The following is a 26,820-nucleotide window of genomic DNA, read 5'->3' on the forward strand; positions in this document are numbered from 1 at the left end:
CAAGCTTTTGCCCGACTTTTTGGCCACGCCACAACCCGGATTCAAGAATGGCTGTAAGTCAACAGCCCAGTCTCTTTGGTTAGAGAGACCGAAACTGAAATATGCTAACCAACCAGAAACCATACCCCCAAATTGTGCTCTTCGGCGACTCCCTTTTCCAGGGATGTGCTCATGTTTCCGACGGTTTCTCTTTCCAGGCCTCGCTTCAGTGCCGTAAGTCACTCTCTTTGGAATCGTAGCGCCGGGGCCAGAGCTCACTGTAGTGCGTCTCGTTAGATGTGATGCGTCGGTTCGATGTCGTCAACCGCGGCTTTTCAGGATGGAACACAGCCAACGCATTGAAGTACCTGCCTGACATTATTGCCCCGCCTTCGGAGTCTGGACCGCAGCTCAAGTATCTTCTGGTGCTACTCGGTGCGAACGACGCCGTCCAGCCAATGGAAACGACAACTCAGGGTGTGCCTCTGGCGGAGTACAAGCAGAACTTGCTGAAGATTGTGACACACCCCAACATTACGGCTCACAAGCCCAAGATTCTTCTCGTCACCCCGCCGCCGATCGACGAGATTCGCATTACCGAGCTCGATCTGCCCTGGGGCCACCCGAAGCCCACGAGGACCGCAAAGATCAGCGCGGAGTACACGCAGGCGGCCCGAGACGTTGCGGCCGAGGTGCCTGGTGTGACGCTGATCGACCTGTGGGCGGCGCTCCACGACTACGCCGGCCGCAAGACCCCCGGCCTTGTCAAGGACGGAGGGCCTTTGCTTGGTACTCCGGAGCTCGGTAAGCGGGGCGGTCTGGCGGCACTCCTGCCGGACGGGCTGCATATGAGCGGAGAGGGCTACAAGGTCTTTTATAAGATAGTGGTTCCTCACATCGGTCAGGAGTACCAAGGCCTGCCCGAGGATGACCGTACGGACTACGTTCACCCGGACTGGCGAGACGTCAACCCCCCAGCTTGAACAGCAACACGAACACTTGGAATGAAGGAAAGCAGTGGCCGGGTCGTTGGGGGCCAGTGCGGGAGACTCTAACCGTGTGTTCTGCATGGTAATTTCAAATCGGAGGGCGGACATGGAAGACTAAACAGTCCTAGACCCTTCCTTGAAATCGAATCTATTTTAGACGGCGATGTACATGAAAACGAACGAGTGACAACTTGGCTGGTGATGATGAATGCTATGTATCGTGATCTTGTGTTGCCAAGCGGCCCGGTGGCAACAAAATCGACGCATCTGTGCCGCAGCATAGCATTGTGCAACACATTGGTGAGCGAGTGTGGACGATATTCAAGCATCATTGATGGACATCAGGCTTAGATTTCGGGGGCTGGCAGATGAGCGAGAAGGCATGAGTCTCGTCGTCATTCACAGCGGGGGTTGAGCTTGCACCGCCGTCTTGAATATCCACCAACACCTTGCGACTTGATGGACGGGGTTGGAAGAAGTGTAGCGATCGAGGGGGATTGCTTACCTTTTGCCATAGTTATGTGCCTGGGTAGGTAAGTACCTTGATTTGAAAGGTAAGGCAAGAGAAGGAAGGTAAGAAGGGCGTGTGCAGGATGGGAGGCATTGGCATCTCAGCATCGGCGGCTTTAGAGTTTGTCTGTCTGAGGTGCAGCGTAGTGAAAGTCAAGTTTGCTGTGCTGTTGCGAAATGATGCTTCCACTTTCCATCCAGCACGCAGCAGCACGGGCAGGCAGACACTCTGGAGTCTTCAGCACGTCCCCTGCCCTGCGCAGAACACGAACCCCCCGCCCCAATCAGCCCCTCCTACAGCGTCACACCTCCCAGCGCGGCAAATCACTGGTGGCTCCTGCCCGGACAGGCTCGCCCGTTTGTTCAGGTAAGGTACCTAGGTAGGTTACAATGGAACCTGAGGTGCAAGTTCCAGCTGGTGGAGGGCAACTGACTGGACCTGACGACTTGGCCTCGCAGCTCCACGGGTGTTCCTCCACTGCAATTGACATGACGGGGGGAAGGCTACACCGCACCAGACATGCTGCCCCGCCAAGGTATCCCTCAAGTACCGCTGGTGCCCGGCTCTAACGCCGTGCTGCCAGTGCATAGTACTAGTTTACCCGTGTCGCTTCGATAATTCCCAGCCACACAACACTGTGGAGAGATGCCGCTGGCTCCAGAGCAACCTGAATTGTGCATGCACTTCGACTCCATTCGATACAGTGGTACTTCGACGTTACCTCAATACGCCGACTGGCCTGTCCATCCACTCCCGCCGCCTGCCCTTCACCTCACCACCTACCTACTTACCTTACCTTGTGGTGCTTGGTTCCTGTCCTCTGTCCTGGCCCGACTCGTCCTGTCCACTTCACTAATCCAGTCCCGACTCCCAGATCAACTAACCTCCCACCAGACTTCATTGTTTGTCTGCCCATCTCCTTCACGCCCTTTTCTCTCCGCTTCTTTCCAAAGCAAACCCCCGAGTACCAGACACGAATACTCCCATACGTAACCTCGAATACTGTTCCCTTCGACCTCAGTTGGACAAAACTCGTCCTCTGCAACAGCATCTCTCCCGAAGAATCCACGACCGCCGCTCGATCCTTAGCAATCCCACCCTTCTGGGCCTCCTTGTGACGACTACGCCTTGTTCAGCGCGCCTTCTACTACAACTTGTTTCTCTCCTCCCGATTTCGCACTCGCGAACGCACGTCGGGTCTCGCAAACTTCTGTCCTTTTCAGTAGCGACTCGTGTCGAAATCTTGCCGACGCTCACACGCAAACCTGCCTAAAGCTGCCCACCTAACGGGCAAGTCCGTCGCCGGTGATCGTTGTGCAACCTCGCAATACTGCCGCCATCGCGCTCTAGCTGCCGCAGTCGCCCAGACCGACTGGATTGTGGACAGACGCTGAAATCAATTCGACAAGGACTCGCTGACGCGCCTGCTGCCGCCGCCGTTGACGACCTCTGGTCTCGCTGTGCGATGTGGTGGGGGAGGAGGACCTCGTGAACTGATACTGTAGGGATCGAGGTCGGAAGAGCCCACCGTCTTCCCTCGAGCCCTTCATTCGAGAATCGCCTGTACCTCCTGCGCAGTCAGTCCATGGGCATTCTCCCATCCGGATGATCTCATTTCTCCCTGTTGTGCCGATACCCTCATTCACGCGTCTTTCTGCCACAACTTGATCCCATCACGCTCGCTCGTTGTCCCTCGCTCCTATTCCTGCCCTCATATACCCCGTGTATCTGGACTGCCTGATCTAGACTGCACAACTTGAAATAGCTGGAACCATTTCCGGGCATGGATCATCGGTTCCCAATCACCCGAGACGACCTCTTCAACATCCAGATGGATTTGAAGCAAATCCAACTGGTTCAAAATAATCAGGGCGAGAGACTTGCACGACTTGAGCGACGCCAGGACCAAGATGCCAGCCTCAAATCAGTTTGGCAGCAGCATCCGTTTCCTGGCGTCTTAGCTGGAACACCTCAGCAAGGTTGGTCTACGTACTGGTCCAGTGGGAATGTTCATTTGCTGACTCTAATCTACTAGGCCCGACCCATATATCCCCCAACGACATGTTCGACGACTTTGACGAGCAGGGCCAGCACCTGCTGAGCTCCCTGCATCTTGGACCTGCCGAGGAGGAACCTGCACGAAGAGGCGCTGCATCCCGAGCTAACAGTGTTCGCTTCGATGAGAGTGCCTTGCGTGGGGCCGACTGGGCCAGCCAGAGCAATCGTCATTCTGGGGAATTCGGTCCTCCCCGCCCAAGCAGCGGGATGATGATGGAGCGCTCCCTCTCCCACAAGTCGGACGGCCGGCACAGCTCGGCAGGCCATTCCGTACACTCTTTCCACTCGGTCGCTTCTGGTCGCGCAAGCAGCCTGGGTCTGGATACCAACTTCATGGTCAGCAGCCACGAAGACGACTCTCCCCTAGAAATGCCTGAGCCTCCCCCAGGCTTGTTTATCCTCGGCTCAGTTCCCACCATCATCCGGTGCTGGCTTACGACTCAATTTGCACACAACACGATACTTTACGCCGACCTATGTACCGGGTCGCAAAAGTCTGTGCTAGACTACTCGATCGTTAGGGAACTCGACCTCCTGGAAGAAGTTCAACGCGATGTGGACGGAACGTTCAAGATACGGCTACCCGTATATTTGGTCGAAGCCACCGTCTCGGAGAGAAGTAGCCGGTCATCGAGTCCCGGCCATCAGATTCCTAGCATTCTGACAACCTTCGAGGTCTTGGGCATGGAGCAGGCTGAAGGAGCGGATCCGAAACGAGGTGTTCAAATCTTCATTGGCAGCGACACCCTGAGAGCACATCAAGCCGATATACTCTTGTCTCAGAACCGCATGTGTCTATACGGGAGTGAGCGCGAGAAGCTCTCAGTTCCTTTTGTGCGCCCGGAAGATGAGTCTGTGTTCAAGTACATCAGCACGATGAACTTTGTTCCGGAGAAGCCTCGACTCAATGCCAACGCAGCGCAATTCGTTCCTGGGGAGCCACGGTCTCGTGCAGCTTCGACACATGAAGGAATGGAGAACAGCGTGTCTAGCATGCAGCAGGACGACGGAGATTCTCTTGGACTCATCTCCCCTATGGAAAATCACTCTGTACCCAACAAGTCGATTGGAGCAAGCAACCTGTCTGAAAGTGGCGGGGAGAGTGAGAGACTCGGTAAAGACGCTGCCAGTGGGTCTGAGTCCGGGGCTAAGGAGACCGTGGGAACGCAGAACGGCTCTGCTAGCACAGACGGCAATCGACGCGAGTCTGCCAGCGGCATCTGGGGATCATGGCGGCAAGGCACGTCGGCAAACGGCTCTGAGAACGGACAGCGGGACGCCAACGGACCGCTGAGTGGTTATCAGCCAGCCGGGCGCGGTAGTCGGAATATGAAGGTACTGAAGCCCCTGAAATCGGGGTCGTCGTCATCTGCCCGAACCGGAGCTGCCTATGAGCCGGCGCCCGCCCCCAGAACCAGCGGCGAACATCGACGGAAAAGCCAGGCGAGTACTGTTTCGGAGAGTACCCCCGCGGGAACGATTCGTTGGGAGCCGAAGCGAACGGTTAGCAGCACGGTAGAATTGAAGGCTCAACGTGAAGCCAAAAACGCGGCGCCGCCGCTGCCGCGGTCGGCGAACCCGATTGGAGGAGCATCTGCCTTTTCGTGGATGAACCCAGCCTCCAAGGTGAAGCCTACGGCCACTGCTGAGTAGGCGGAAGGAGAAGCAAAGGCCCCGGCGGCAATTGATACGGAGATGGCCTGAAAGGCAAGCGCATTAATCTTCTTTTTATTTGCTTGACGGAATTGCCCCCTCCAACACGCAGAGGCGGGATGCTTCATATCGCGCGAGATGGGCCGACTGGTAGCCATGACAGTGTACCAGGTCCAATGTGAATTCCATGTAGCACAAGGGCTAGAGGAGATGACACAGCGGAAATAAAATACAAAATCGTCGACGTGAACATAGGCAGGCAGCGTGACAAAGTGCAATGATCGACAGCACATCAGTGGCGCCTGCAGAAGTGCCCTTGATAGCTTCATCCGCAGATGTTGTATGTAGGCGTATGTCATCAGTGCGGATATTGTACAATGTTCCGCTCTGCAACGGCGCAGTGGTCTTCCAACCAGATCAAAGGAAATTACCACCGCTACTACTTACAACGTAGAGGTACAAATCTTGTGGTGGGCGCGAGAGTGCAAAGCGATGTATCGGGTATCCTAGCATCGGTCACTCAGACCGGGGCCGTTGAAGGTAAGCGTGAGGTACACTAGGTACCGCCGCCATTTACCCCACCCTCCCCACGATCCGTTGCCCCGCGGTCCTCCTCGACATGTGGGCTGGGTAACCACCAAGGTCGTCGGAGCCGAGACCGGTTCATCGACTGATCCAGAGTCACATCAGGTTCAATATTACCTCGCCTGGGACATGACAACAGCGCGAATTCTCCGCACACTCTCAATATTTTCCCAATTGCGCCGCCCTCGACCACAACAACTCACCTTGCGACCCCGCTTCCTGACGACTGCGACAATGTCCGATCCCACGCCGAGGCGCCTCCAAAGGCCGGTCATTTTGTGCGTCACCCTTTCGCAATTCTATGTGCCAGAACTCAGGGCCAGCGCTGTGCAATATCTGTTTTGCTAATCCAGTTGCCCTGAGACAGTGTCTGCGACCTCCAAGACAAGTTCCGCAATGCCATTTTCGAGTTCGAGAAGGTAGTCAAGACAACGAGCAAGCTCCTCCGCGCCACCGAGACCCTCAAGATCCCCGTCTACACAACGACGCAAAACCGCGCACGCCTCGGCGATACCGTACCAGAACTCGCGTCCCTCCTCCGGGAGTCGGACCTCATCCGGGCCCCCGTGGACAAGACCAAGTTCAGCATGTGGGTGCCCGAGATCAGCCGGCAGTTCGACAGCGCGGAGCCGGCGCAGGTCATCATCGTCGGAATCGAGTCACACATTTGCGTCACGCAGACCGCGCTGGACCTCCTGGCGGCGGGGCACAAGCCATACGTGCTCGCGGACGGCGTGAGCAGCTGCAACCGTGAGGAGGTGCCCATCGCCCTGGCGAGGTTGAGGCACGAGGGCGTCACGGTAACGACAAGCGAGAGCATCATGTATGAGCTCATGGGCGATGCCGCGGTGCCCGAGTTCAAGGGCATCGTGGGGCTCGTCAAGGAGACGGGCAAAGATACGAAGGAGGCTCTGCAAGCTCTGGTGCCCAAGATCTAAGAGACGAAGTTTACGAGACACAGACGCACGAAGTTATATGGACACAGTTGTTATCTAGAATGTCTATAAATGAGTTTGCGTTTCTTGTATTGCACTTTTATGGTTCAACTTCATATTTGGCTCATTGGACCTCGACGGCCTCGACCTTTGCCCCTGACAACCATTTCAAGTCACCCCCGACGGTTTGGTTCCGTATCCTCGCAAGCTCGTCAATGAAAGCCGGCACAAAAGTGCCAGGGCCTTGCACATCGCCCCTGACGGCAGCGTGCTCGGCCGCGATCTCGAAGTGCAACAGCCCAGCAACCACGGCAAGAAGCTTGTCGTCAGACTTGGCCGCCAGCATCGCGGAAATGGTCGTGCCCAACACGCAGCCGGTACCGGTAATCTGTCCGAGCAGCTCATGCCCGTTCTCGACCGCAAACGTCCGCACGCCATCCGAGACGTAGTCGGTCTTGCCCGTCATCAATACCACGTTCCTTTCCCTCGAAGCCAGATCCTTGACGAGCTTGGCCTTTTGTTCGTGGGAGAGCGTCGAGGAGGAATCGACGCCCTTTTGCTGCTCCAGAGACTGTCCGTACACTGTCGCGATCTCGCCCTCGTTTCCTTTGATGAGGTCCAGGTACCCGCCGGAGAGGATGGTCTTGACGGCCGACCTCCGGATGGCTGTTGCGCCGGCGCCAACGGGGTCAAAGACCACGGGTCTCTTGGCCGCGTTGTACGCAGCCAGGGCCTTGATGTAGTTTGCCAAACCATCGGGGGTGACGGTGCCCATGTTGATCACCAGCGCGCCGCCTAGGCGAGCCAGGTCAGGGGCTTCCTCGCCGTAGTTGGCCATGATGGGAGAGGCGCCGACGGCGAGGGCCACGTTTGCCGCGAAGTTTTGGACCACCTTGCCTCTCTTGTCAGCCGACATCAACACGCAGCATTGTGGAGGGGGAAGACTACTCACCAGGTTTGTCATGTTATGCGAAAGAGGTGACGCCTGCGCAACAGCCTTGACGACCTCAGGAACAAGCTCGACAAGCTGCTTCACATCGCTCACGCCTGTGCCCGTCTTGACAACCTGTTGGTACGAGGGACTGGACCTCACGAGCTCGAGCAACCTCCGCGACTCCGCTTCCGGGTCTTCGGCCGCGACGATGGCGCTCACGACGGCAACACCATCGATGGCCGGGCCCGCGGGGGTTGCGGACTGGTAAAGTACGCGCTGGATGTTGGTCGACTTGATGCCGCCGATGCAGACCGTCTTGACGGCGGGGAAGTGACCTGCGGAGTCGATTGCGGCGAGGATATCACGCAGGCCTGCGGTGCCGATGATGTGTTTTGTGTTTTCTTTACTATTCGGTGTGAGTCTCAGGCGAGATAGGATACGAAGGAGGGGACATTTTACGTTGATGTTGCAAAGACGGTTCCAATGCCCAGGTAGTCCGCGCCGCCGTCGCACGCTTTGAGTGCTTCATCGATAGTGCTCGCTGTCACGCCGATGATAACATCCGGGCCCAGGAGTTTTCTCGCAGTGGTCAGGTCTGCTCACATATTAGTCTCACAGTCTCATGCACATTCTCATTCAACATATCATAACATGAGTAGAAGGGGTTGCGTAGCTCACCCATGTCATCCTGCCCAATATGCACGCCTTCGCAGCCCACCGCCAGGGCGACGTCAACCCGATCGTTGATGAGCAGAGGCACGCCATGCGCGCGGGTGACTTCGTGCAGCTTCTTGGCCTCGGCGACCAGGTCACCAGTGTCCTTGGTCTTGTTCCGGTACTGCACGCAGGTGACGCCGCCCTTCACGGCGGCCGCGACGACGGAGCCCAGGTCGCGGTCGCCGAGGATGGCGGGGGTGGAGTCGGTGACGAGGTAGAGGGCGTAGTCTACCTGCGGCTTGGGCATGGTTGCGGTATTTTTCTTCAACCTGAAAGGAAAGGATGTAAGTGTTGAGAAGAGAAAAACAGCCGGCTGTGCGTGTAACTGAATCAACGGTCCGCCGTTTTTTTCGCGCTCGTGTAAATGCGGATATAATCGGCCAAGAGTGACTCCGAGGCGCGGGATGTGGCTTGCTGCAGAGTGGATGACATCAACTTTCTGAGTTTTGCGGAATTTTGGCTACTGGGCAGCCGTGATTGATGGAGCTTCGGCAACTAGCGACAAATATTGTTGCAGTCTCTTTTCAGTCAAAGTCCCATTAACTTGAGATGCCTCATAAGCAACACTACAGTTGGCCTGAAATCGAGTCTGTGGCCCTTCTGGAAACTTTTTCATGTTGTAGTCAAAAATACATTGCGACCCGGACGGTCGTTGAGGCCCCTCCGATTCAGCCTCCGGCCGAGTGCGAATTATCGGCCCGGCCGCCGGATTGGTGCACCGGCTTCGAGAGTTCTGAATCAAATGCCCTTGCCATGTTTTTCAAAGGTTAAAGTTCAAGTGTCACAGTCTAATTTTCCCAATCCTATCCGAGGGGTCTTATTATACATTGCCTGTTTTTGCGCCTCCTTAAAACAATAACTAGGAGTAGTTTCCACAAGGATAGTGTTGTGCATTCGTACACTCATTCCATCATTAGTTTCGTCACTTAGTCCGGAGTTCACCCACTCATATGGGGTTCTGCTGTCTTTGTAGTCGTCCGAGAGATGGTCGATATTCCAGGATCAGGCGTGTATCCTGCTCCCGCCCCTGCTGCATGCGTAATTGTACAGCCTTCTCAAGTCGCAGTCCAGTCCATAGAAGAGAACATATTCCCGACATCCCAGGTTCCAGGATCTTCCCCGAGCATTCCATTCCAGAACGTCGCATCCAGATCCCTGATCATGGCCTGAGTGCCATCAGACAGGTTGGCCGGCAACTGGATGGGTTCCTGGATGGCAGGCTGGGTCTTGAGCTTGCACACCTCCCCCTTAACGAGCTCTTGGAAGTACCGCAGCATCTCGGTCAGACGCAAGAAAGGGTCGACAATCTTTGGACCGGGGATCTCGGCCGCGCCGACCGGAGTTGTAGCTGCTGCGACCGCCGCACTTGGCCGCCTGGCCCTCCGCGCGGTGAAAATATCCAAATGCGCTACTTGGCCCTCAACAACGCTAGCTAAGTCAATGTGTTTTTGGACGAAGGCGATATCCCAGCCCGGCACTTCCAACGTCATGAGCTTCAGGGAGACGATGAAGACGTAGAGGAAGTCGGAGGAGCTGAGGCACGTGAAGCGCGGTTGGATGATTGAGATATTGTTTTCCCTATGGAAGCGTCGCTCCAGGAACGTCTTGACTGCGTTGCAGCATCCCCACAGAAGCTCCAGGCTCTCCGTGAGAGATATGTAGCGCGCCGAACCTTCGCCTTCCGGAATGCCAATTTCGTAGAGGAGGATTTCCGCAATGCTAACGTGCGTGAGGAGACCAGCTAAAAAACTTGTGAGAAGATGCTTCAAATGATATGCAAGCCGGAATTCCTACCATTTCCCTTCAAGTGGTCTGGAATCGAGGTCTTGAAGATGTCAAGCTGCTGCTGGAAAGACTGGACCACCATGGTGAGGGGCAACTGGAGCGACTGGAAGCTCGTGCTCTCCGCTCCCACTCCCAGTGTCATGGAGATGGTTTGAGCCAGCTGTTGGATCTTGAAGAGCTGTACAAGAAGCTCATCGCTGGGGTATTCCACATTATCTTGAATTTGCCTACAGCAAGACTCGAGATATGTAGTGTTCATGAAGGCGTCCGGGCGCTTGTTTGTCGTGAAGACCCTTTCTCATAATCAGCATCGCAGCGGGTCTCATTGGCAGAATGCTACTTACAGCGTGTTGAGGTAGTAGCAACCGGCAAAAGCCCTCATTAGCTCCAACCGAGTTGACATCTGCTCCTTCGTCATGACTGCAGGGGCATCGGTATCTTTTACGTCGATGCAAATTTGGGTGTTTTTCTCCTTGACCGAGATGGGATTGTCCTTGAACCCCAAGCTTATACACATGGACCTCGCGAGGAAAAGCAGATTCGTCAGCTGGAAGCTGTTGATGTTGTAATGATACCTGGAGCCAAGTCAGCCGTCGTCGTCCACCGAAGTATCAATGTCTCCTTCGTACCAAGAAACAAGCAGCTGCAAACCCTGGAGAACATCCAAACTCTTCTTCGGCTTTGTGAACGCTGCCTGTACAATATCTCCAAGTAGCTCGTTGCCAAGAGTCACCTGCCGAGTAGCGTCAAGGTGGGATGCAGTCATCATGATGCCCTTCCACAGGTACGGCCTCTCGGCCGCAAGCTGCGCCGGGCTCATATGAGGCGGTACGATGACGAACGGATACAAAGGCTGAAAGTCATCTCGGAAAGTCTGCAGCATGATGTTCAACTCGTTGTTAAGCGGCCAAGGAGGCTCAACCCGCTCCGGCTGGCCGTGACTGCTCCCGGAGTGGTGTTCATCGAGAGTCGAGGCGCTCGGAGCCGGTGAAGTGTCAGAGCCACCATCTGCCGGTGCGTCTTCTGGCGGGAAAAGGTGGTCGCAGTTGATGGGAATCCGGGCAGATACCGGCTTGCTGCTGTTGGTGATGGGCAGAGGACTAGCGTTGGTATCGATACCTCCGCCCCCACTCCCGCTCCCGCTTCCGTTCCCGTTCCCGTTCTCTCCTGCAGTGATGGCTCCGGCGGATACTGCGGGAGTCCCGCCCTGAGTAGTGCCCAACTGCGTGGTTAACTCGTTGAGTCTCTTCTCCAGTTCCGCAACCTTGGTTGGTTTAGGGTCCTTCTTCGCTCTAGGGGGCGCAGGGGTCTGGGAACCGCAGGGCTTCCTAAGCCGATGGCACCTGATGAGAATGTCAAAAGCCGTCCCGGAGATGGAACCACGTTCGGAAGACTCACCTTTCGCACTTGTTACTCCCGTCCGGTCCTGGTATACACCGCGATTTGGCCTTAGCACATGTAGTGCAGGCTCGAGGTCCCTTGGTCTTTGATTCAGCGTCCATTTGCATCTCCATGATGATATTCGCAACTTCAAAGGTAGCCAGTCTTGAGTTAGGTGAGATGGGAAAGGAAAGCAGGCAAACTAGATACGACACTGCTCCTTTACAGGGACACACTCGCGTCGTAAGCCTTCATTAGGTTGAGCCTTCGTTACGGCTCTCCTGAAATCGTGTAAGTCATGGCTGGGCAGCTCTGGCCAATGGGGTGGATTCCGAGTGCCTTGTCCTTACGATTTTGCTCCGTCTCTCCGCTGGAGACGGAGTTGCGAGCACTCCGGCGGAGAGAAGACCTACGATGACTAAGCAATCTCCAAAGTCCGTTTCCTAGCCCGGCACACTCAGCACGGTACGTACTCTCAGCTGAACGGATTTCAACAATTGCCGTGGCCGGGTTCATCGTGGCTTGGGTCAGTGGGCTGTGATGCAACTCGCTTTCGGATGAAGTCTATCGATACGGATACGTGGACGGGCATGTCACTGAAGCGCATTGAGAGTTGATTTGATGAACGATGTCAATATGTGACATTTCATATATTGGATGTAAACTATTGGTGTTGCGACCAACACTGAGATTAGTCACCAGTAGCTGGTAGACAAGAATCTCAAATCGAAAGAGAAAATCAGTCACGGGGCGTGGTAAAATATCAAAAACTCGTTGATCGCTCCAAAGAACGTGGTCAAGGTCCGCTGAGCTCCCCGTAGATATCAACGTTGAACGCATTGGGCAAAATCCCAATCAGAGAACGGAATTAGATAGTAGAGCTCACGGCCTGACCAGCCGTCTTGGCCTCACGCTCCAACAGGGCCTCGACAAAGCCGCTGTTGATGTTGCCCGCAGCCTTAATCTCCTTCGCAGCTTGCTCGATGCCAAGCTGGCTGTCGGTCCACAGGGGCTGCTCGGGGGCCGCATTGGCCTCCCCAACACCGATGAAGCCACCCTCCGCAGCCCAAGCAGAGGTGCGCTTAATGCCAAGCTTGGTCCAGATCTCATCAATGGCTTGCACAAGCTGGTCGCGATAGTCCTTCTTGTGGCCCGGAGTGGGCGTCACACGCAGTCTCTCCTGCCCGACCGGAACGGTAGGGTAGTTGATGGACTGCACGTAAATCTGGTAGTCCTGGAGCAACATGTCCGATGCCTGCTTGGCAAGCTCGGCGTTGCCAACCAAGATCGGGATGATATGGGATGGGTTGGGGATGACGGGAATATCGCGGTCGCCGAGGGCTTCCTTCACCGCGCGGGTGTGAAGCTGCTGGAGACGACGGTCACCGTCATAATCCATCTGGTACTCAATGGCGGTCTTTGCGCCAGCCATTGTCGCAGGGGGAAGGGAGGTGGTGAAGATGAATCCAGGGGCGAGGGAGCGGATCATGTCGACGAGCTTGGCGCTGCCGGCAATGTATCCACCAACGCATCCATAAGCCTTGCCAAGAGTGCCGGTGATAATGTCGATGCGATCCATGATACTGCCCTTGGGGCGTCCTTGCTGGTGTGCTTCAAAGTCAAGGTGCTCCGCGACACCTGCACCATTAGGTCCGTACATGCCGACAGCGTGCACTTCGTCGAGGAATGTGATGGCGCCGTACTTGTCCGCCAAGTCGCAAATGGCCTCAATGGGGCCGATCGAGCCGCACATGCTGTATACCGACTCGAATGCAATGATCTTGGGAACATGCAAGGGGAGAGAAGCCAACTTCGCCTCGAGGTCCGCCACATCGTTGTGCTTGAAGACGATCTTCTTGGTTCCGGAATGACGGATACCTTGGATCATGGAGGCATGGTTTAAGCTGTCGGACAGAATGACACAATCAGGCATCTTGCTGCCCAGGGTGGCCAAAGTGGCGTCGTTGGCAACATAGCATGAGCTGAAGACGAGAGCTGCGTCCTTTGCGTGCAATTTCGCGATGGTGCCCTCAAGCTCGACGGCATGCTTGTTGTGCCCCGAAATGTTCCTCGTGCCGCCAGCACCGGCGCCATACTCGTCCAAGGTCTCGTGCATCGATTTCAAGACGTGGGGGTTACGACCCATTCCAAGATAGTCATTGGCGCACCACACAGTCACACGCTCCTCCTTGTCGGCCATATGGGCACGAGGGAATTCCTTGGCCAGACGGTTGATGTTGTTGAAGTAGCGGTACGACTTGTCCTTATGCTTTTTCTCCAGTTCGGACGTGTAATAGGCCTCGTAATTAAACTTGGCCTTCGAGGCATCCGAATTGCCCATGCCAACGTTGTTCGCAGAGTTGTGGCGAGCAGCCATGTTCGGGGGAAGCCGGGCTGGAACATATTAGCCCGAATGCTATTGGGTTTTGGAAACATATTACATACTCTTGTCATGTCCGTTAGCGAAAGGAGTGTCCACGGCGCGGGCGTCGTTGCTGCGGCTGGTATGGATGCTGGCACGACCGGACTTTGAGTTGGTGCTCAAAGCGCGAATGCCGGCGACAGACGAGTTCGCAGCCTTGGCAGCATGGCCATACTGAGCCGACTGAACAGTCAGAGCCTTGCCCATGACGGGGCAGCGGTGGGCAAGGAGCTGCAACTTGGACATGGTGCCGCCGCAAGGGGAAACGGCGAGGGCCGTCTGAGGGGCCTGGACGGCATGGGGACGAGCCGAGGTAGACAGCGCGCGAAGCTTAGCGGGCGAGGCCTTCTTCAAGAAGGGGCACATGGCCTTAGATTGACGCAGAGCAGCCTCCATAGTGACGATTGACAAGTTGAAGAGGAACTTCGTGTAACGTCGGTCGAGGATAGCGGTACGGAGTAGATTTTGGTACGGTTGTTTCGGTATGGCGACCAAGTGCGTCGTTGGCGAACGGGGTCAGAGTTGCCAGAGAAGAGTGTCAGCGCGCAGCCGAACACCAGTCAATTGGCGAAAAGTTGAAGGGGCGACTTTGATCGACAAAGACGGGATTTGGTAGGAAAGGAGGAGAAGTGCGAAATTGGCGGATGAGGAGAAGCGAGGAATAAAAGAGACCAGATTCTCGGACCGTCCTTTATTAGTGCGTCCGGTGAAGAGTCGCCATGACACAAAAAGGCGGCGGTGGGCGCAGGATAAGGTACCGCCCACCTCAGGAGGTAAGGTACGGTGCCGTAGGTACCGCACCACGAACCCGAGGACAGGCTACCTTAGGACAGCGGACACGCACATTGGACGGGAGGACGCTGACGCTGGCCCTCGGACGAGCTGACTGGCTGACTGGCGTCCAGTTGTGTTGCACACGTCTGGGGCCAACGACGGCGGGGCAGCCGTGGCAGCCACCGGCCTCTGCGGCCACTGAGGGACGCTCCGAATGTGGGTTGCCATCATCCTAGGTGCTCTTTTAGTGGGCTGGGCTGCAGCCTGCAGAGCGCTGCTAGTGCCGCTGCACGGGGGACATCCATGGGCGAGTTGCCCAGCCTAACACTTGCACGCATTCGATTTTCGGTGTCTCGGCTTCTGCAGGGTCCAGAAAATCCCGCCACTGAGCCAATCAAAATTTATCTAAAGCCAATTTCTGGGGAACTGCCCGCCATCTCGTTGGACGGTACCGAGCCCCCAGCCAACCCCTGTCCAAAGGGACCAGACCTCAGATCACTTTTACCTGCACGTTTTTCTTGCTCACCATGTACCTTGTTTTTTTTTTTTTCTTCTTGCCCCCTCCCCGGTGTCTGCTCCTTCGCCGTGTGCGACTTAAAATTTGAGAATTATCCTATCACAAATGTTCAAAACATCCACTTTGCTCATTTTCGAGCCTCCTGAAATCAACCTTGGGTGGACCCCAACCATCGTACGAAAGACGCCGGTTACGGCGCTTCCCGAGCTGGCCTATATACTCCGTCCAGAATACCTCAAAATGACCAACCTCCGGCCCGGCACCAACGTGTAATTTTCGTGATGGGGCCTAGAGGAGTCACTGTGACGCTGCATTCCCCGAAAACATTCCCGTTGCCCCTCCATGCCCCAATGCCCGCCGAGGTCATATGTCTTTTCGAATCTTCCCCAAAAGCCCACGCTCGCAGCATATCAACTTTACAAACGACGCACCACGCAAAGCCTCATTAGTCACGTGTAATGTATGGTGCAAAACAACTCTCAGGGACTAACTTGGCAAGGGATTTCGGGGCCTTTCTGAGATCCCACGTCGTCTTGATTCATCTCTCCGGGTCTTTGTGGCCCTAACGCCGTGCTAATGCAAACCTCAGGCCACCTCCCTTCAGACAGTTTCTCCGGATGCCTGACATCCCTCCTCTAGGCCTCTAGCAAAGGGTATCGTGAATGTCATGCAACTCCAATATCCTCCGTTCCTCAATGCGATGTGGAAAACGCCCTCCAAGAAAAAATAACAAACAGGTAAAACAAACATGATGTCTCCCGTTAGCCCTCAGGCGACGGTGATAGCTGAAAAGGATTCCGCGGCCGTGGTCGTTGCTCCCCGAAACTGGCTTCCTCGACAGCCTTACTAGCCCATGTTGGAAGTCTGGGTGTTCGGTGCTGCCTGCGACCTTCGACGTCCCTCAAAACCTGCATATCGTCCATCACGGAATTCGCCGGGCCACGTATATCCGCCGCCGTAGCATACGCATTCGTTCGACCGTCTACGTTCGGGAACTGCTGTTGATCAAGGGATTAGTCGTGACTAGGTGAAATTCGAGAAAAGAGCTGCAGAGAGGCGTATAAATCAATAATGACTGAGCATGGCGGGGTCATACGTTGTGCTCCTCGGGCTGGTCGGTGCCCAATTTCAACCGTTCGCGAAACTCCCGATCTCCGAGCTGCGCCAACGCCTTTTCCATATCTTCCAAAGCCTCGACGGACGGCGCGAGGGCCAGCTCAGCTGGAGTAAAGTGTCCTAAGAGGATTGCCGCTGCGAACCTCGGACTCTCCATGAGGCGGCAGAGTGCCTTCATGTGAGATTGGTTGGGCCACTCGCCAAATTTCTTGTCCTCCCTGATTTTCCACGTAGAGTGTGCGACCCGTTTTGCAATATCCTTGGGGTTTTCTGTGATCCGGACGAGCAACTCGATATCTTTAATCTTTTGGGACGCCTCCATGATCTTTTGCTCGAATTGGTAAGGCCAGTTGATCAAAGATGGGCGTTTCTTAGGCGCCTTCTTGGCCTGCGGCTTGGGACTCTCTATAGCGGCAGCAGATGCATTTTGTCCGTCCAGCACCGCGATGTTCTCAGGATGAGTTCCGAAGTGAGTGTTAGCACCAGCTATGGGCATCGGTGGAGCACCTCGTGACTACACATCGTTAGCCATGTTCATGAGGTTAAACCAAGTCTTGCGAGGGTCATACATCAGGAGTTTGGTGGGGCGTTCCCGAATTCACAACTGGTTGTACCGATGAAGTTGGTGTATTTGCAGATCCAGGAACAGCCGGATCAGACGGTAGCTTCTGCTCAGCTGCGTGACTAACACCTGTACTTGGCCCTCCAGCGGTTGCTGGGCTCTGTTGGTGGCTGACGAGAACTTGCGGGACGCTTGGTGCGTTGATCGGGGTTTGGCTTCCCAATGGAGCAGCGGTAATGGTGCTTCGAGGCAGCCCTGGATGGGGGATCGGAGTCTGAGGTATGGCTTGACCGGCCACAGATGGCATTGTGCGGCTCAGTCTCTCTTGTTCCAGTCTCCTGTACTCCTCAGGGTCAGTAATGCGAAGAGAATGCATACGAACTTGGTCTTCCACGTCTTTCCTGTCCTCAGCTGTCAGAACATCGTCTGGGTCATGCTCCTCAAAGGTATCCGTAGTCTCAATGTCACAGATACCCTGTGAGAGTTCCGGATTGCTCAGCAAACTGTCCAGGACGCTGTCCTTGCCCATGTGATGAGTCAAGTCCTGACGACGCGGCGTTTCGCGGTCCTTTAGATATTCATTGTCCTTTTTCGACCACCGCTTTGGATTCTCCTTATCCACAACGCGAGAAGCTAGCTGAGTTTTGAAAACGGATCTATTCTGCATTGCAGACTCAAATGTGCCTCCAGACAGAAGCTTGTAGACGAAAACCGGCTTCTGCTGGCCGATCCGGTAAGCTCGGCCGACTGCCTGCTGTTCGTTGACAGGATTGTACTTGAAGTCGAAGAGGACAACGCGATTGGCACCATAGATATTGAGTCCAATTCCTCCGGCGGTCGTTGAAATGAGGTAAACTTGAGTGTCGCCAGAATTGAAGTTTTTGATATGTTGCTGCCTTAAGTTGATTGGCGTAGAACCATCCAAACGCGCCACCTTGCGCTTTTGTTGGCGCAGAAGGTTCTCCAAGTAGTCCATTGTCGGAATTGATGATGTAAAAACAAGAACCTTGTCCTTCACCTTTTCGCTTTCGGCAAGAATGGCGACGAGGAGACGCGTTTTCCATGATAAAACCGCAGATTGAATGTCGACTTTCGGACGGTTCATCATCTTGAGTCCGCTACTAACCACCGCGGGAGATAACGCTAGGTTAGCTGAGCGGTTGCTTGGGTTTTTGCTGGTGTCTAGACGGCGTTCCTGTGCAAGCTTGTTCTGCCAACATCTAGGATGGTTGACGATAAGGCCTAGATTACTGACGATTCCTAGGATCCTAGACGAAACCTGTTGGTCCGCGTCGCCCCTCGCAGACTGAAGGTATGCGTCGTAAAGCCGAGCTTGTAGGTCCGTGACCGGGACAGTCAGGATGAATTCTGTCTTCTGCGGAAGGTCATTCTTCGACAGGCTTTTGATGGTAGCTCGATGTGCCTTTGGGGCCACTGTCTTCTCCAGGACTGCAAGCTGCTTCTTGGCCATGCGAAATTGGCTGCGGGTACTGTCTTCGTAGAGGCCTTCCTGAATTGTCCTGGTGTAAAGATCTCGGAATTCGGAAGGAGGCCCAAGGTATCGAGGTGCTACCCAGTCAATCATGTAGTAGTATTCCTCGACGCTGTTCGCAAGGGGAGAGCCGGTAAGCGCAATTCGGCTCTGAGTCCTGAACTGTGAAGCAGCCAAGCTAATCTTGGAGTCAGGATTCTTCAACTTATGGGCCTCATCGGCTACGACCAGGTTCGGGCTTTGCGTCAGAATATTCCAGGCCGTTTTGCCATCATTTTCCTTCGGCAGTTCTTCACCAGGTTCGTCGACCAACCGCTTGAACATGTCATACCCAATGATCATGACGCCACCCTCGTCGTCCCATCGACGAATGATGGGCATGCGTTCGTTCTGTTTGGTAGCAGATTCGAGTTTGAAGTAGGGCCCGAGAAGGCCTTCGGGAGCCCACATCAGCATCTCATCCAACCAATTATCGACCAACAGGGACGGGCACAGCACCAAGGTCTTCGATTGTCTCAGGTCATTCGGTATCTGAGAGTTGATGGGTTCGTCGGGAGACTGTGCAGACTCGGCGATTGCGACAAGCAAAGTGATGACTTGCATAGTCTTGCCGAGGCCCATGGTGTGAGCCAGGAGACATCCCTGTCGTACTTTGGGATCACAGATAATCTGGTTCCACATGAAGCGGACGCCCTGAATTTGATGGTCTTTGATTCGCCGGCCGATGTCCTCGTTTATGTAGATCAAGCCTTGATCATCCTGCTTGGATTCGTTGATGATCAACCGTGATTTGTCGCTGGGAATAATGGCGGACGCGGCCAGCTTCTTACGTAGCTCGATCCGTCGCTTCTCCTGCTCTTGCAAACGTTGCTGGTCGGTCTCTCGAAGATCTTTTGCAGTTTGATCGAGTACAACGGGTTTCATTCGTCTCTTAGACGGAGAATCTTCAATGTCGTCACCTGAAAGTCTTTCCGAGTCTTCTAAGTCGGCATCTGTCTCGTTTTGATCAACGAAGTAAGGTTCAATCTCTCTCATAAAGTCATAAAAAGGCTCGAAAAGTGCCGCTTGCGCCCGAAGTTTCTTCGCCTTGGTGCCAGTGATCCCTCTCGTAATGCTAGATCCAGAAGTTTGAACTCTGCAGAGGGCGAAAACTCTGAATAGCCGCGCTGCCAAGTTGCACACGTCACCAAAGAACTCTCGGCCCTCGTCGTCTGACAATGCCGGTAAAATGATATCTTCCCAGACTGAGCTGGAGGTCAGTCTCAGGAAGATTGAGAATACGTCCTTCTGCAACTTCTTCCTCTGGACTCTCCACAAGACGCAGATCAAGAGTCGTTCGCGGTCTTTATGATCCTTCCAAACTTCCGGTGGAGTAGCTGCAATTTCCGCTGGTCGATCGATCGGGATTTCAAGATCCTCGTCAGGGTAAGTTTGCGGCTCATCGACATCCATCTCCGTGCTCGGACGAACATCCCTCGGCTTAGTTGGAGTAATCAGGCTAATGTGAACTTTCTGGGGTGCTGCTGCTGCTTCGGATTCGGAAAATGTTAGATCGATAACCTGATGACCTCCGGGATCTACAGAGGTCTTGGCCATTGATTCTTGTCGCAGCGCTAAGGGACTTTGATCAATCTCTGCCGTCTGTTCCGGGTTGTCTAAGTCCATGGGGGTACCAGGCCGAGTCTCAACCGGCTCGGAAGTGAACGCAGTGCCTCTCATACCGTCGATGACGAAGCCATCGTCGTCGTCGCTTGTGATGACCTCACCGTCCTCATCGGACAGAACCTCGCGTTGAGCAGTCGGCAACAGGAGCCTTGGCAATGACTCTGGTCCAGGAGGCTCGGGGCCCTGCAAAATGTCGAGGAACCATCTATCTTTCTTCCGATCTTCAACGCTGGCCTCGAGACAGCGCATCTGCTTCTTCAGCTCATCCTCGTCGTGCCACTCGTTCCGTCGCATCTCGAGGCAGAGCTTCTCAATGCGGTTGGTAAACCCTGCCAGTCGTGCGTGGGCCTGCGCCATAGCCCGCTTGAGACCCTGCCGGCGTGCTCGATTCCATAGCGCCTTTGCATGTCTTTGCTTCAGGGGAAGCTTTCTCTCCTCCCAAGATTCTTCCATGCGCAGTATTTCTTCTTGCATCACGCGGTCGACATCGTCACCAGAAAGCAAGTGGGATTTCCGGGCTTTCTCTTGTCTGATTTCCTCCGCCTCTTCTTCCATTTCTCTCATGGTGTCGGAATCGTATTCCTCGTCGTCTGACTCGCCAAAAGCTGGCAGAATCTCGTCTCCTTCGTCCGAGGGTTCGACTTGGGGGTGAAAGCCACTGTTGAGACTGTTCAGAGATTCGTTATTTTTACGAAACAGTCGTGACATAGCCCGGTGTATCTGACGACGTTTTCCCGCAGGTACCTTGCCACGAGTAGCTAGGTCGAGGACATGCTCTCCCGCCGGAGCCAAGCCATTGATCTCACTCTGTGTGAGCGTACTGTCTTCGCTGACGACGAAGTTGGACTTGGGGACCAGGTCAGCGGTAATCAAAGCCTGAGTGCCAAAGTAGGCGTTGGATGTGGTATCCAACCAATCCGGTTTCGAGTAACTGCGAGGAAAATGTCGTGTAACGCCTGTCGCCGCGCGGGGAAAGCTTGCGACGCCAAGCCCAGCGACATCCGTGGAGATCAAGACAGGCGCTAATCTCCGCCTTTTCTGAGGCGGTTCCTCGGGGTCGCCGTTCGCCTTCGTATTTGCCAAACCGCCGAGCTGCTCTGCGACGGATTCTTCACAACGAGGTAGATCACTTGAGGACCGTGGTGAGCTAGACCCTTGCTGTAGAGGAGTTTGTTGGATATTGTCGAAGGGCGCTTCCTGAGAGCTGTTCTGAGACTCAAGCTCTTGACCCGCTGACTCAAGTTTTTGCTGTCGGTAGCCGGCGCTCTTAGACTTGAGGTAAGTAATGGCCTTAACCAGAGTCATCTGTTGTGCTGGTTTGGTGAGACCCAGGGTCTCAAGGAGGCCTTTCGTGGATGACATGACATCCTCGTATGTCAGCAGGGTCTCCCCGTCGATCTCGTTCTCTCTCAGGGCGTTGGAAAGAGTTTGGGGATCGGGTCTTTTGCTGGCCTGCCGGGGCAGCCAGGGGCGCTTGTCGGCGATGCAAAGCTCATGTACCACTTTGTCGACATCCCAGTCGAAGGGATCGCCATCGGTGCCTGCCATTTTGACTTTTCAAGCCATCAGGCGCGTTGCTTTTGCAGTGTTAGTAGCTGTCATCGGTCTCTGAAACCAGAGATAGGAAGTAGAAAGTGGTGCGTTGAGTCTGGCTCCCGTCAGGAGTGCTTGGGCACTACCTTCTTGGACAGGCAAGAAAGATGAGCTGTGTTCTTTCCAAACACGTCGTGAGTTGGGAAGAGCTCTTGAACATGCTCTGATGGGATAACGACAGAACAGAGAAGGCGGAGTCGCGTAGCCACGAGAGCAGAGTGTGTAAATTTTGAGGTATGACTTACGACGAATCTGGCAGCTGTTCGTGTTGATCGGCGTAAGTGTCGTGAGATAGAGAGACGTTGCATACAACGATGTAATCATCTCCGCATGAGGTAGAGACGCTAGTCGGAGAACCTCCTCCGAACTCGAGGTGAAGGCAAGGAATTTTCTGGAAGGTCCCCGGGCAGTAGAAAAAGACAAAGGAATGAAAACCCCGGCGAGGCAAACAGGTGGTGAGCGGCGGCTGAAAGCCGAGGACTGTCCTCGTCGAGACGCGAGGGACGGACAGTTGAAAAAACGGGGTGACGTTGAGAAAAGTCGAGTTTGAGTCCAGGCGTGTGGACAGTCTGCTTTTGAATGCGCAGGAAGGATAGAAACCAACTGACTGGGTAGACAGCAGGTGCAATGACTTCTCAATTCACGACGCGTGCTGGTGTAGAAGTCGCGGAGGAAGTCGTTCTCGCCCCACATCCCCTCTAGCGCATGTACAGATGCGACGGGGGTCGGGTAACTGTTACAGCAGGGTAGGTACTAGGTAGGTAGACACTGCCACTAGTCCTGCAAGGCTTTGATCATCCTTTACCTCACAGCTAATTTTGAGAATCCACTATTTACACGTGATGGATTTCGGTGTTAAGATAACTGATTAGGCACAGATAGGTAAGAAGAAGCAGATAGTGGGGTGGAGGGGTAAGTAAGACCAGCGCATTGCAGCTTGAGCCTGCTGTCTTTTGATATCAATCCCCGTTGATCTTTCTCAACCCCAAGATGAAAGAGCGGTGCCTCTTTTGTCATGTAAATGATTGCCTGCGACGTGATATTTTTCTTTAAGATACCTCGCCGCTTGGCCTGTCTAATTTTTCAACTCTCCGTCCCAGCCGTCTGCCTTTGCCTCACACTGCCGTACCTAGTTAGCTCAAGCACGTCTTCGCTGCATCCTGCGCGCAGGACAGTTACTCTTCAGCTGGGAAACCTAGTCGCGGGGCTTCGCAGTGGGGCCATCAGAGCCTCCCCCTCCTTCAATTATGATGCCCCCTCATCCTCTCAATTGCTAAATGCCCAGGGCCAACGTCTCTCAGCATCGTCATCGTCCAGATTTAATTTGTGCGCCATCTGAGAGACTCCACGCGTGCTGTATACCTAGCCTACGCAACACCACGCTAAGCTTTGGGATTGAGGATCACACAACGCTACTCGTACGAGTGATTTCTCAGCATGTCTACCACCTGCATAATTTTGAGCGCACTTCAATTACTAATGCTGAGATAGAGAGGACACCGTCCGGGCCTCATACTTCCTACCTTTGATTCTCAAACAACAGTTGTCAGGATTTCAGTGGTCTTTCTGCCTTCTGCACTTCCAACCGCTTTGTGGGCGCTGAAGCTGAAAGATGGCATCTGCAACACTTACGACGGAGCAATACCCCCCTCGGCTTTCTCAGCCAGAGCAGGATGCGCTCGTGCAGACCATCAAGGATTGGGCGATTGGCAACGGCTTGTCTGTTCGACCACCTCTCGCCGTTGTTTCAGCGGAAGTAGACCCAAAGGGAATCCTAGCAGTCAACGTGCCAGTCACGCTTTTCCCCAGCCCATTCCCCAAGCAGTGCTTTGCACAAGCACGGTCGGTCCAGAAGACCTACAACGAGCTATATGCCGCCATCAGTAGGGACGAAGAGTTCCTGTGCGAGATGGTCAATGAGTGAGTTCCTGCAACGCTCTATGTGGGAGAGTCGTAATGATACACGCTGAAGCCACTGGATCATGTCTGACTTCAAACAGGGTAAAGAGCGGCGACGACTTCATCGCCAAACTTTGGGATACTCATTTGAGAGTAAAGAAGGAGGGCTACGCCCAGGTTCGTCCGCTTGGATGCTGTGATACGTTGACGCTGGGCTAATTTGGGTCAAGAACCTTTCACTCGGGTTATTCAGGTCCGATTACCTTGTTCACCAGGATGTCTCATCAGGCCAACCCAAGCGCCAGGTGAAGCAAGTTGAGTTCAACACGATAGCTGCATCCTTTGGCGGTCTCTCGTCTCGTACTTCGCTCCTTCACAAGTGAGTCTGTCTCATCTGTTCGGGAGAGTGCGTTGCTAATACCAGCAGATTTCTCTCCGTCTCTGAGTACCCCCTGCTGAACCGCTCTATTGAGTCGGGCTCTCTGGATTTGCCAGAGAACCAGAGTGTCCAGGGTCTTGCAGGCGGCATCCGCGCTGCCTTCGACCAGTACGGCCCCTCGGAACTCGGCCACACGAAGTGTGTAATCTTTGTTGTACAAGGTGGCGAGCGCAACATTTTCGACCAGCGACATCTCGAGTATGCGCTCACCAGCTCTCCTGACCCGGTCCAGGTGTTTCGCATTCCTTTCTCCGAGCTTCTCAAGCACACCGAAATCGCAAACACGCCTAAGCGTCAGCTTCTTTACAAGGTGCCTAGAGATCCCTCAAAGGTCTTTGAGGTCGCTGTCTCGTACCTTCGATGCTGGTATGATCCGTCGGACTATCCCGACGAGAGCACTTGGGAGGCTCGCTACCACCTGGAGAGGTCATCGGCAATCAAGTGTCCTACCGTCTTGACCCAGTTAGCAGGCAGCAAGAAGATTCAGCAAGTTCTAGCAACGCCGAGATCTGGATCGTCTCCTTCAGTTTTGGGTCGCTTTATTGCCGATGACTCTCCTCAGACCGCAGAGGTGTGGCAGACCTTCACCAACATCTTCCCCATGGATGACTCCGAGGCTGGTCTCAAGGCGCGCAAGATCGCCCAGGATCCCGAACTGTGCAAGAACTACGTCCTGAAACCCCAAAGGGAAGGCGGTGGAAACAACCACTACCGCGAGGACATTCCTGAATTCTTGAAGAAGACCCCCGAGTCCCATTGGGGGTCATATATCCTGATGGAGCTGATCACCCCTCCTAAGCAGGACAATATCATTCTCCGCAACGGTAACCTTGAGGAGGGTGGTGTTATCTGCGAACTGGGCATCTACGGGACGGCGGTATGGAACCAGGGCACCGGTGAGATAGTGCATAACAAGGAGGCCGGCTACTTGCTCCGCACCAAGGGCGACACGAGCAATGAGGGCGGAGTCGCGGCTGGCTTCGGGTGCATGGACAGTTGTACTCTTGTCTGATGCCTCTTGGAGCAGACGAAGCCATCGGACTCCTCAGGCCGCCTGCCGCAAGCTTGAACCGGGACCAGTATCGAGCTTTGCGTGTCATCAGGGATACATATAGCATTAGAGAGCATAACCCGTGGTATCAATTATCGTCCCCAAAAAGTTTTGTACAACGTGCCTCATCAGGCCCGATTTGAAGTCATCACACAAAAGAAATCCCGGCACAGAGTGGAGAAGGGCCATTTTCAAGTCAACATCGGATGGTGGGCTCTCGTAGTCGTCATTCAACATAAAGAACTCGGTTCATAGCATTGAAGGATGTATTTACTCGCTGGCGGGAGTGCCGGTGGCAGGGCGTCTAAGGACCTCAATGTTGCCTGAGGGAGAGTTAGAAGGCTCGAATATTTCACTTTGTGTGAAGCGATCGATCGGAACATACGCTGGACGACGTTGAGAGAGCTGCGGGTCTTGCCCTCGGCATCTTGGTAGGTGCTCATGGAGGCATCGCCCTCGACGAAAACCATGGTTCTAAAGAGTCATTAAATGTCAGTCGACAGAAATTCTCGCAAAGTGAACGTGGTGTCGCTATATCGTACCCCTTGGGCAGGCTCTGGAGGAAGTCACGGCCGGGTCCCTCAGGAGCGAAGCTGGTGACACGGAACCAGCTGGTGTGACGGTTCTCGCGGGAACCGCTGTTGCTGGCGACAGCGTATTTGACGATCTCGCGGCCAGTGCTGGTGGCGTGAAGCTCGGGGGTATCAGCGAGGTTACCGATAATGGAGATGCGGGCAACGTTATGGGCGGGGGAGGTGCTGAAGGCACGGGCGGCAATGCGCGGGGCAACGGCGGCGCGGCGGAAGAGCATGGCGGACATGTTGACGGCTTGGAAGGGCGCTTTTTGTGGTGTTTGGGGTTTCAAAGGAGTGTATGAAGCAAGACGATGGTGAACACGAGTCGGCGAGAGGTTTGCGGTGAGCTAAACCCGCGCCAAACGCGACTGGACGCGATCACTAACTTCCCCAGATAGGGCCAGCATTGATGTGGCCCGTGCATCTGGGAATGAGGTTCATGCGACGCTTCGGTAGTGCTGCTATCGGGGGTTATGCATCTAAATGGTAAGCTGGCGACTTCTCATGAACCAGCAGGGGGTGTTTCTAAACGCAGGAACATCAGACCTCAGAACATGACAATGGCCTGGGTGATGTAAAGCCCAACAGCTCACTAACAGGGCGAAACCATCTTCTGAGTGAATAAATCATTGTATTTCTTTAGGAAGGCATAGTGTGTTCCGCTCGCAAATGTGATATGATCAGCTGGTCTGTCACATCTGATCCTCGACAGGTCAAGTTTGTGAGCCTGGGGCGGAGATTCGTAACCGCCACGTCCATCAGCCTTGGACTTTAGCCAAGGTCTTCACCATTACTCTTCCGTGGTAAAATATGATTATACCTTCATGTTAACGCGGCCCGCTGGTTGCCTGAGATGTGTTTCTACCTTACGCAGTTTGAAGCAGGACCTCTGCAGTTGCGTCCGAGAGTGCCCCTTTCCTTTCTCGTCAAGGCTTCGTATCATCAGGGCCTTCCTCCATAGCCGCCTTGAAGAAGGGGCGGGATTCTTCGTCTCTTCCCGGTAGGGCATACATCGCCCTGCTGTCCTAACCACAACGACTACTGTTATGTCAATCTGGCCTCGTTCCTCCTTCCCCCCCTCCAGAAAACTTCGGCTTGCGAAGGATACTTCCTCCAGTTACACTACCCGCCTCTTGCGTTCCCTTCCCACCAGCACATGGCTCTCATCCACTAACCACCTGGCAATTTA

The 26,820-nt window shown here is 54.6% G+C and overlaps 9 protein-coding genes across 9 annotated transcripts; 4 read left to right on the forward strand and 5 right to left on the reverse strand.

The window, feature by feature from the left end:
* Positions 1–47: 47 nt before the first annotated feature.
* On the forward strand, positions 48–962 carry CGGC5_v007750 (Isoamyl acetate-hydrolyzing esterase 1-like protein; the record flags this gene model as incomplete). The annotated part of the gene is made up of 3 exons (XM_032026615.1): positions 48–53; positions 117–213; positions 277–962. The coding sequence occupies 3 exons, from the start codon at positions 48–50 to the stop codon at positions 960–962; spliced, it is 789 nt and encodes a 262-aa protein (XP_031876948.1).
* Positions 963–3,262: 2,300 nt separating this feature from the next.
* Positions 3,263–5,190, forward strand: CGGC5_v007751 (uncharacterized protein; the record flags this gene model as incomplete). The annotated part of the gene is made up of 2 exons (XM_032026616.1): positions 3,263–3,458; positions 3,515–5,190. The coding sequence occupies 2 exons, from the start codon at positions 3,263–3,265 to the stop codon at positions 5,188–5,190; spliced, it is 1,872 nt and encodes a 623-aa protein (XP_031876930.1).
* An 819-nt stretch (positions 5,191–6,009) lies between these two features.
* On the forward strand, positions 6,010–6,713 carry isoc2 (Isochorismatase domain-containing protein 2; the record flags this gene model as incomplete). Its single annotated transcript, XM_032026617.1, has 2 exons — positions 6,010–6,053; positions 6,143–6,713. 2 exons carry the CDS (start codon positions 6,010–6,012, stop codon positions 6,711–6,713), a joined length of 615 nt encoding a protein of 204 aa, XP_031876931.1.
* A 121-nt stretch (positions 6,714–6,834) lies between these two features.
* On the reverse strand, positions 6,835–8,608 carry thi4 (putative thiamine biosynthetic bifunctional enzyme; the record flags this gene model as incomplete). The annotated part of the gene is made up of 4 exons (XM_032026618.1): positions 6,835–7,602; positions 7,663–8,050; positions 8,104–8,239; positions 8,323–8,608. The coding sequence occupies 4 exons, from the start codon at positions 8,606–8,608 to the stop codon at positions 6,835–6,837; spliced, it is 1,578 nt and encodes a 525-aa protein (XP_031876926.1).
* Positions 8,609–9,416: 808 nt separating this feature from the next.
* CGGC5_v007754 (uncharacterized protein) lies at positions 9,417–11,660 on the reverse strand (the record flags this gene model as incomplete). The annotated part of the gene is made up of 5 exons (XM_032026619.1): positions 9,417–10,102; positions 10,156–10,439; positions 10,491–10,721; positions 10,776–11,489; positions 11,545–11,660. The coding sequence occupies 5 exons, from the start codon at positions 11,658–11,660 to the stop codon at positions 9,417–9,419; spliced, it is 2,031 nt and encodes a 676-aa protein (XP_031876945.1).
* A 734-nt stretch (positions 11,661–12,394) lies between these two features.
* CGGC5_v007755 (5-aminolevulinate synthase) lies at positions 12,395–14,344 on the reverse strand (the record flags this gene model as incomplete). Its single annotated transcript, XM_032026620.1, has 2 exons — positions 12,395–13,920; positions 13,972–14,344. The coding sequence occupies 2 exons, from the start codon at positions 14,342–14,344 to the stop codon at positions 12,395–12,397; spliced, it is 1,899 nt and encodes a 632-aa protein (XP_031876955.1).
* Positions 14,345–16,000: 1,656 nt separating this feature from the next.
* On the reverse strand, positions 16,001–21,622 carry ATRX (Protein CHROMATIN REMODELING 20; the record flags this gene model as incomplete). The annotated part of the gene is made up of 3 exons (XM_032026622.1): positions 16,001–16,237; positions 16,336–16,869; positions 16,925–21,622. 3 exons carry the CDS (start codon positions 21,620–21,622, stop codon positions 16,001–16,003), a joined length of 5,469 nt encoding a protein of 1,822 aa, XP_031876932.1.
* A 1,657-nt stretch (positions 21,623–23,279) lies between these two features.
* Positions 23,280–25,017, forward strand: GSH2 (Glutathione synthetase; the record flags this gene model as incomplete). The annotated part of the gene is made up of 4 exons (XM_032026623.1): positions 23,280–23,587; positions 23,668–23,743; positions 23,797–23,945; positions 23,994–25,017. 4 exons carry the CDS (start codon positions 23,280–23,282, stop codon positions 25,015–25,017), a joined length of 1,557 nt encoding a protein of 518 aa, XP_031876933.1.
* Positions 25,018–25,326: 309 nt separating this feature from the next.
* Positions 25,327–25,876, reverse strand: CGGC5_v007758 (Single-stranded DNA-binding protein RIM1; the record flags this gene model as incomplete). Its single annotated transcript, XM_032026624.1, has 3 exons — positions 25,327–25,379; positions 25,442–25,530; positions 25,599–25,876. The coding sequence occupies 3 exons, from the start codon at positions 25,874–25,876 to the stop codon at positions 25,327–25,329; spliced, it is 420 nt and encodes a 139-aa protein (XP_031876934.1).
* Positions 25,877–26,820: the final 944 nt, after the last annotated feature.

The sequence above is a fragment of the Colletotrichum fructicola genome (assembly GCF_000319635.2).
Source record: "Colletotrichum fructicola Nara gc5 chromosome Unknown KSG_Nara_v1_contig04, whole genome shotgun sequence".
In the NCBI taxonomy this organism is placed as follows: domain Eukaryota; kingdom Fungi; phylum Ascomycota; class Sordariomycetes; order Glomerellales; family Glomerellaceae; genus Colletotrichum; species Colletotrichum fructicola.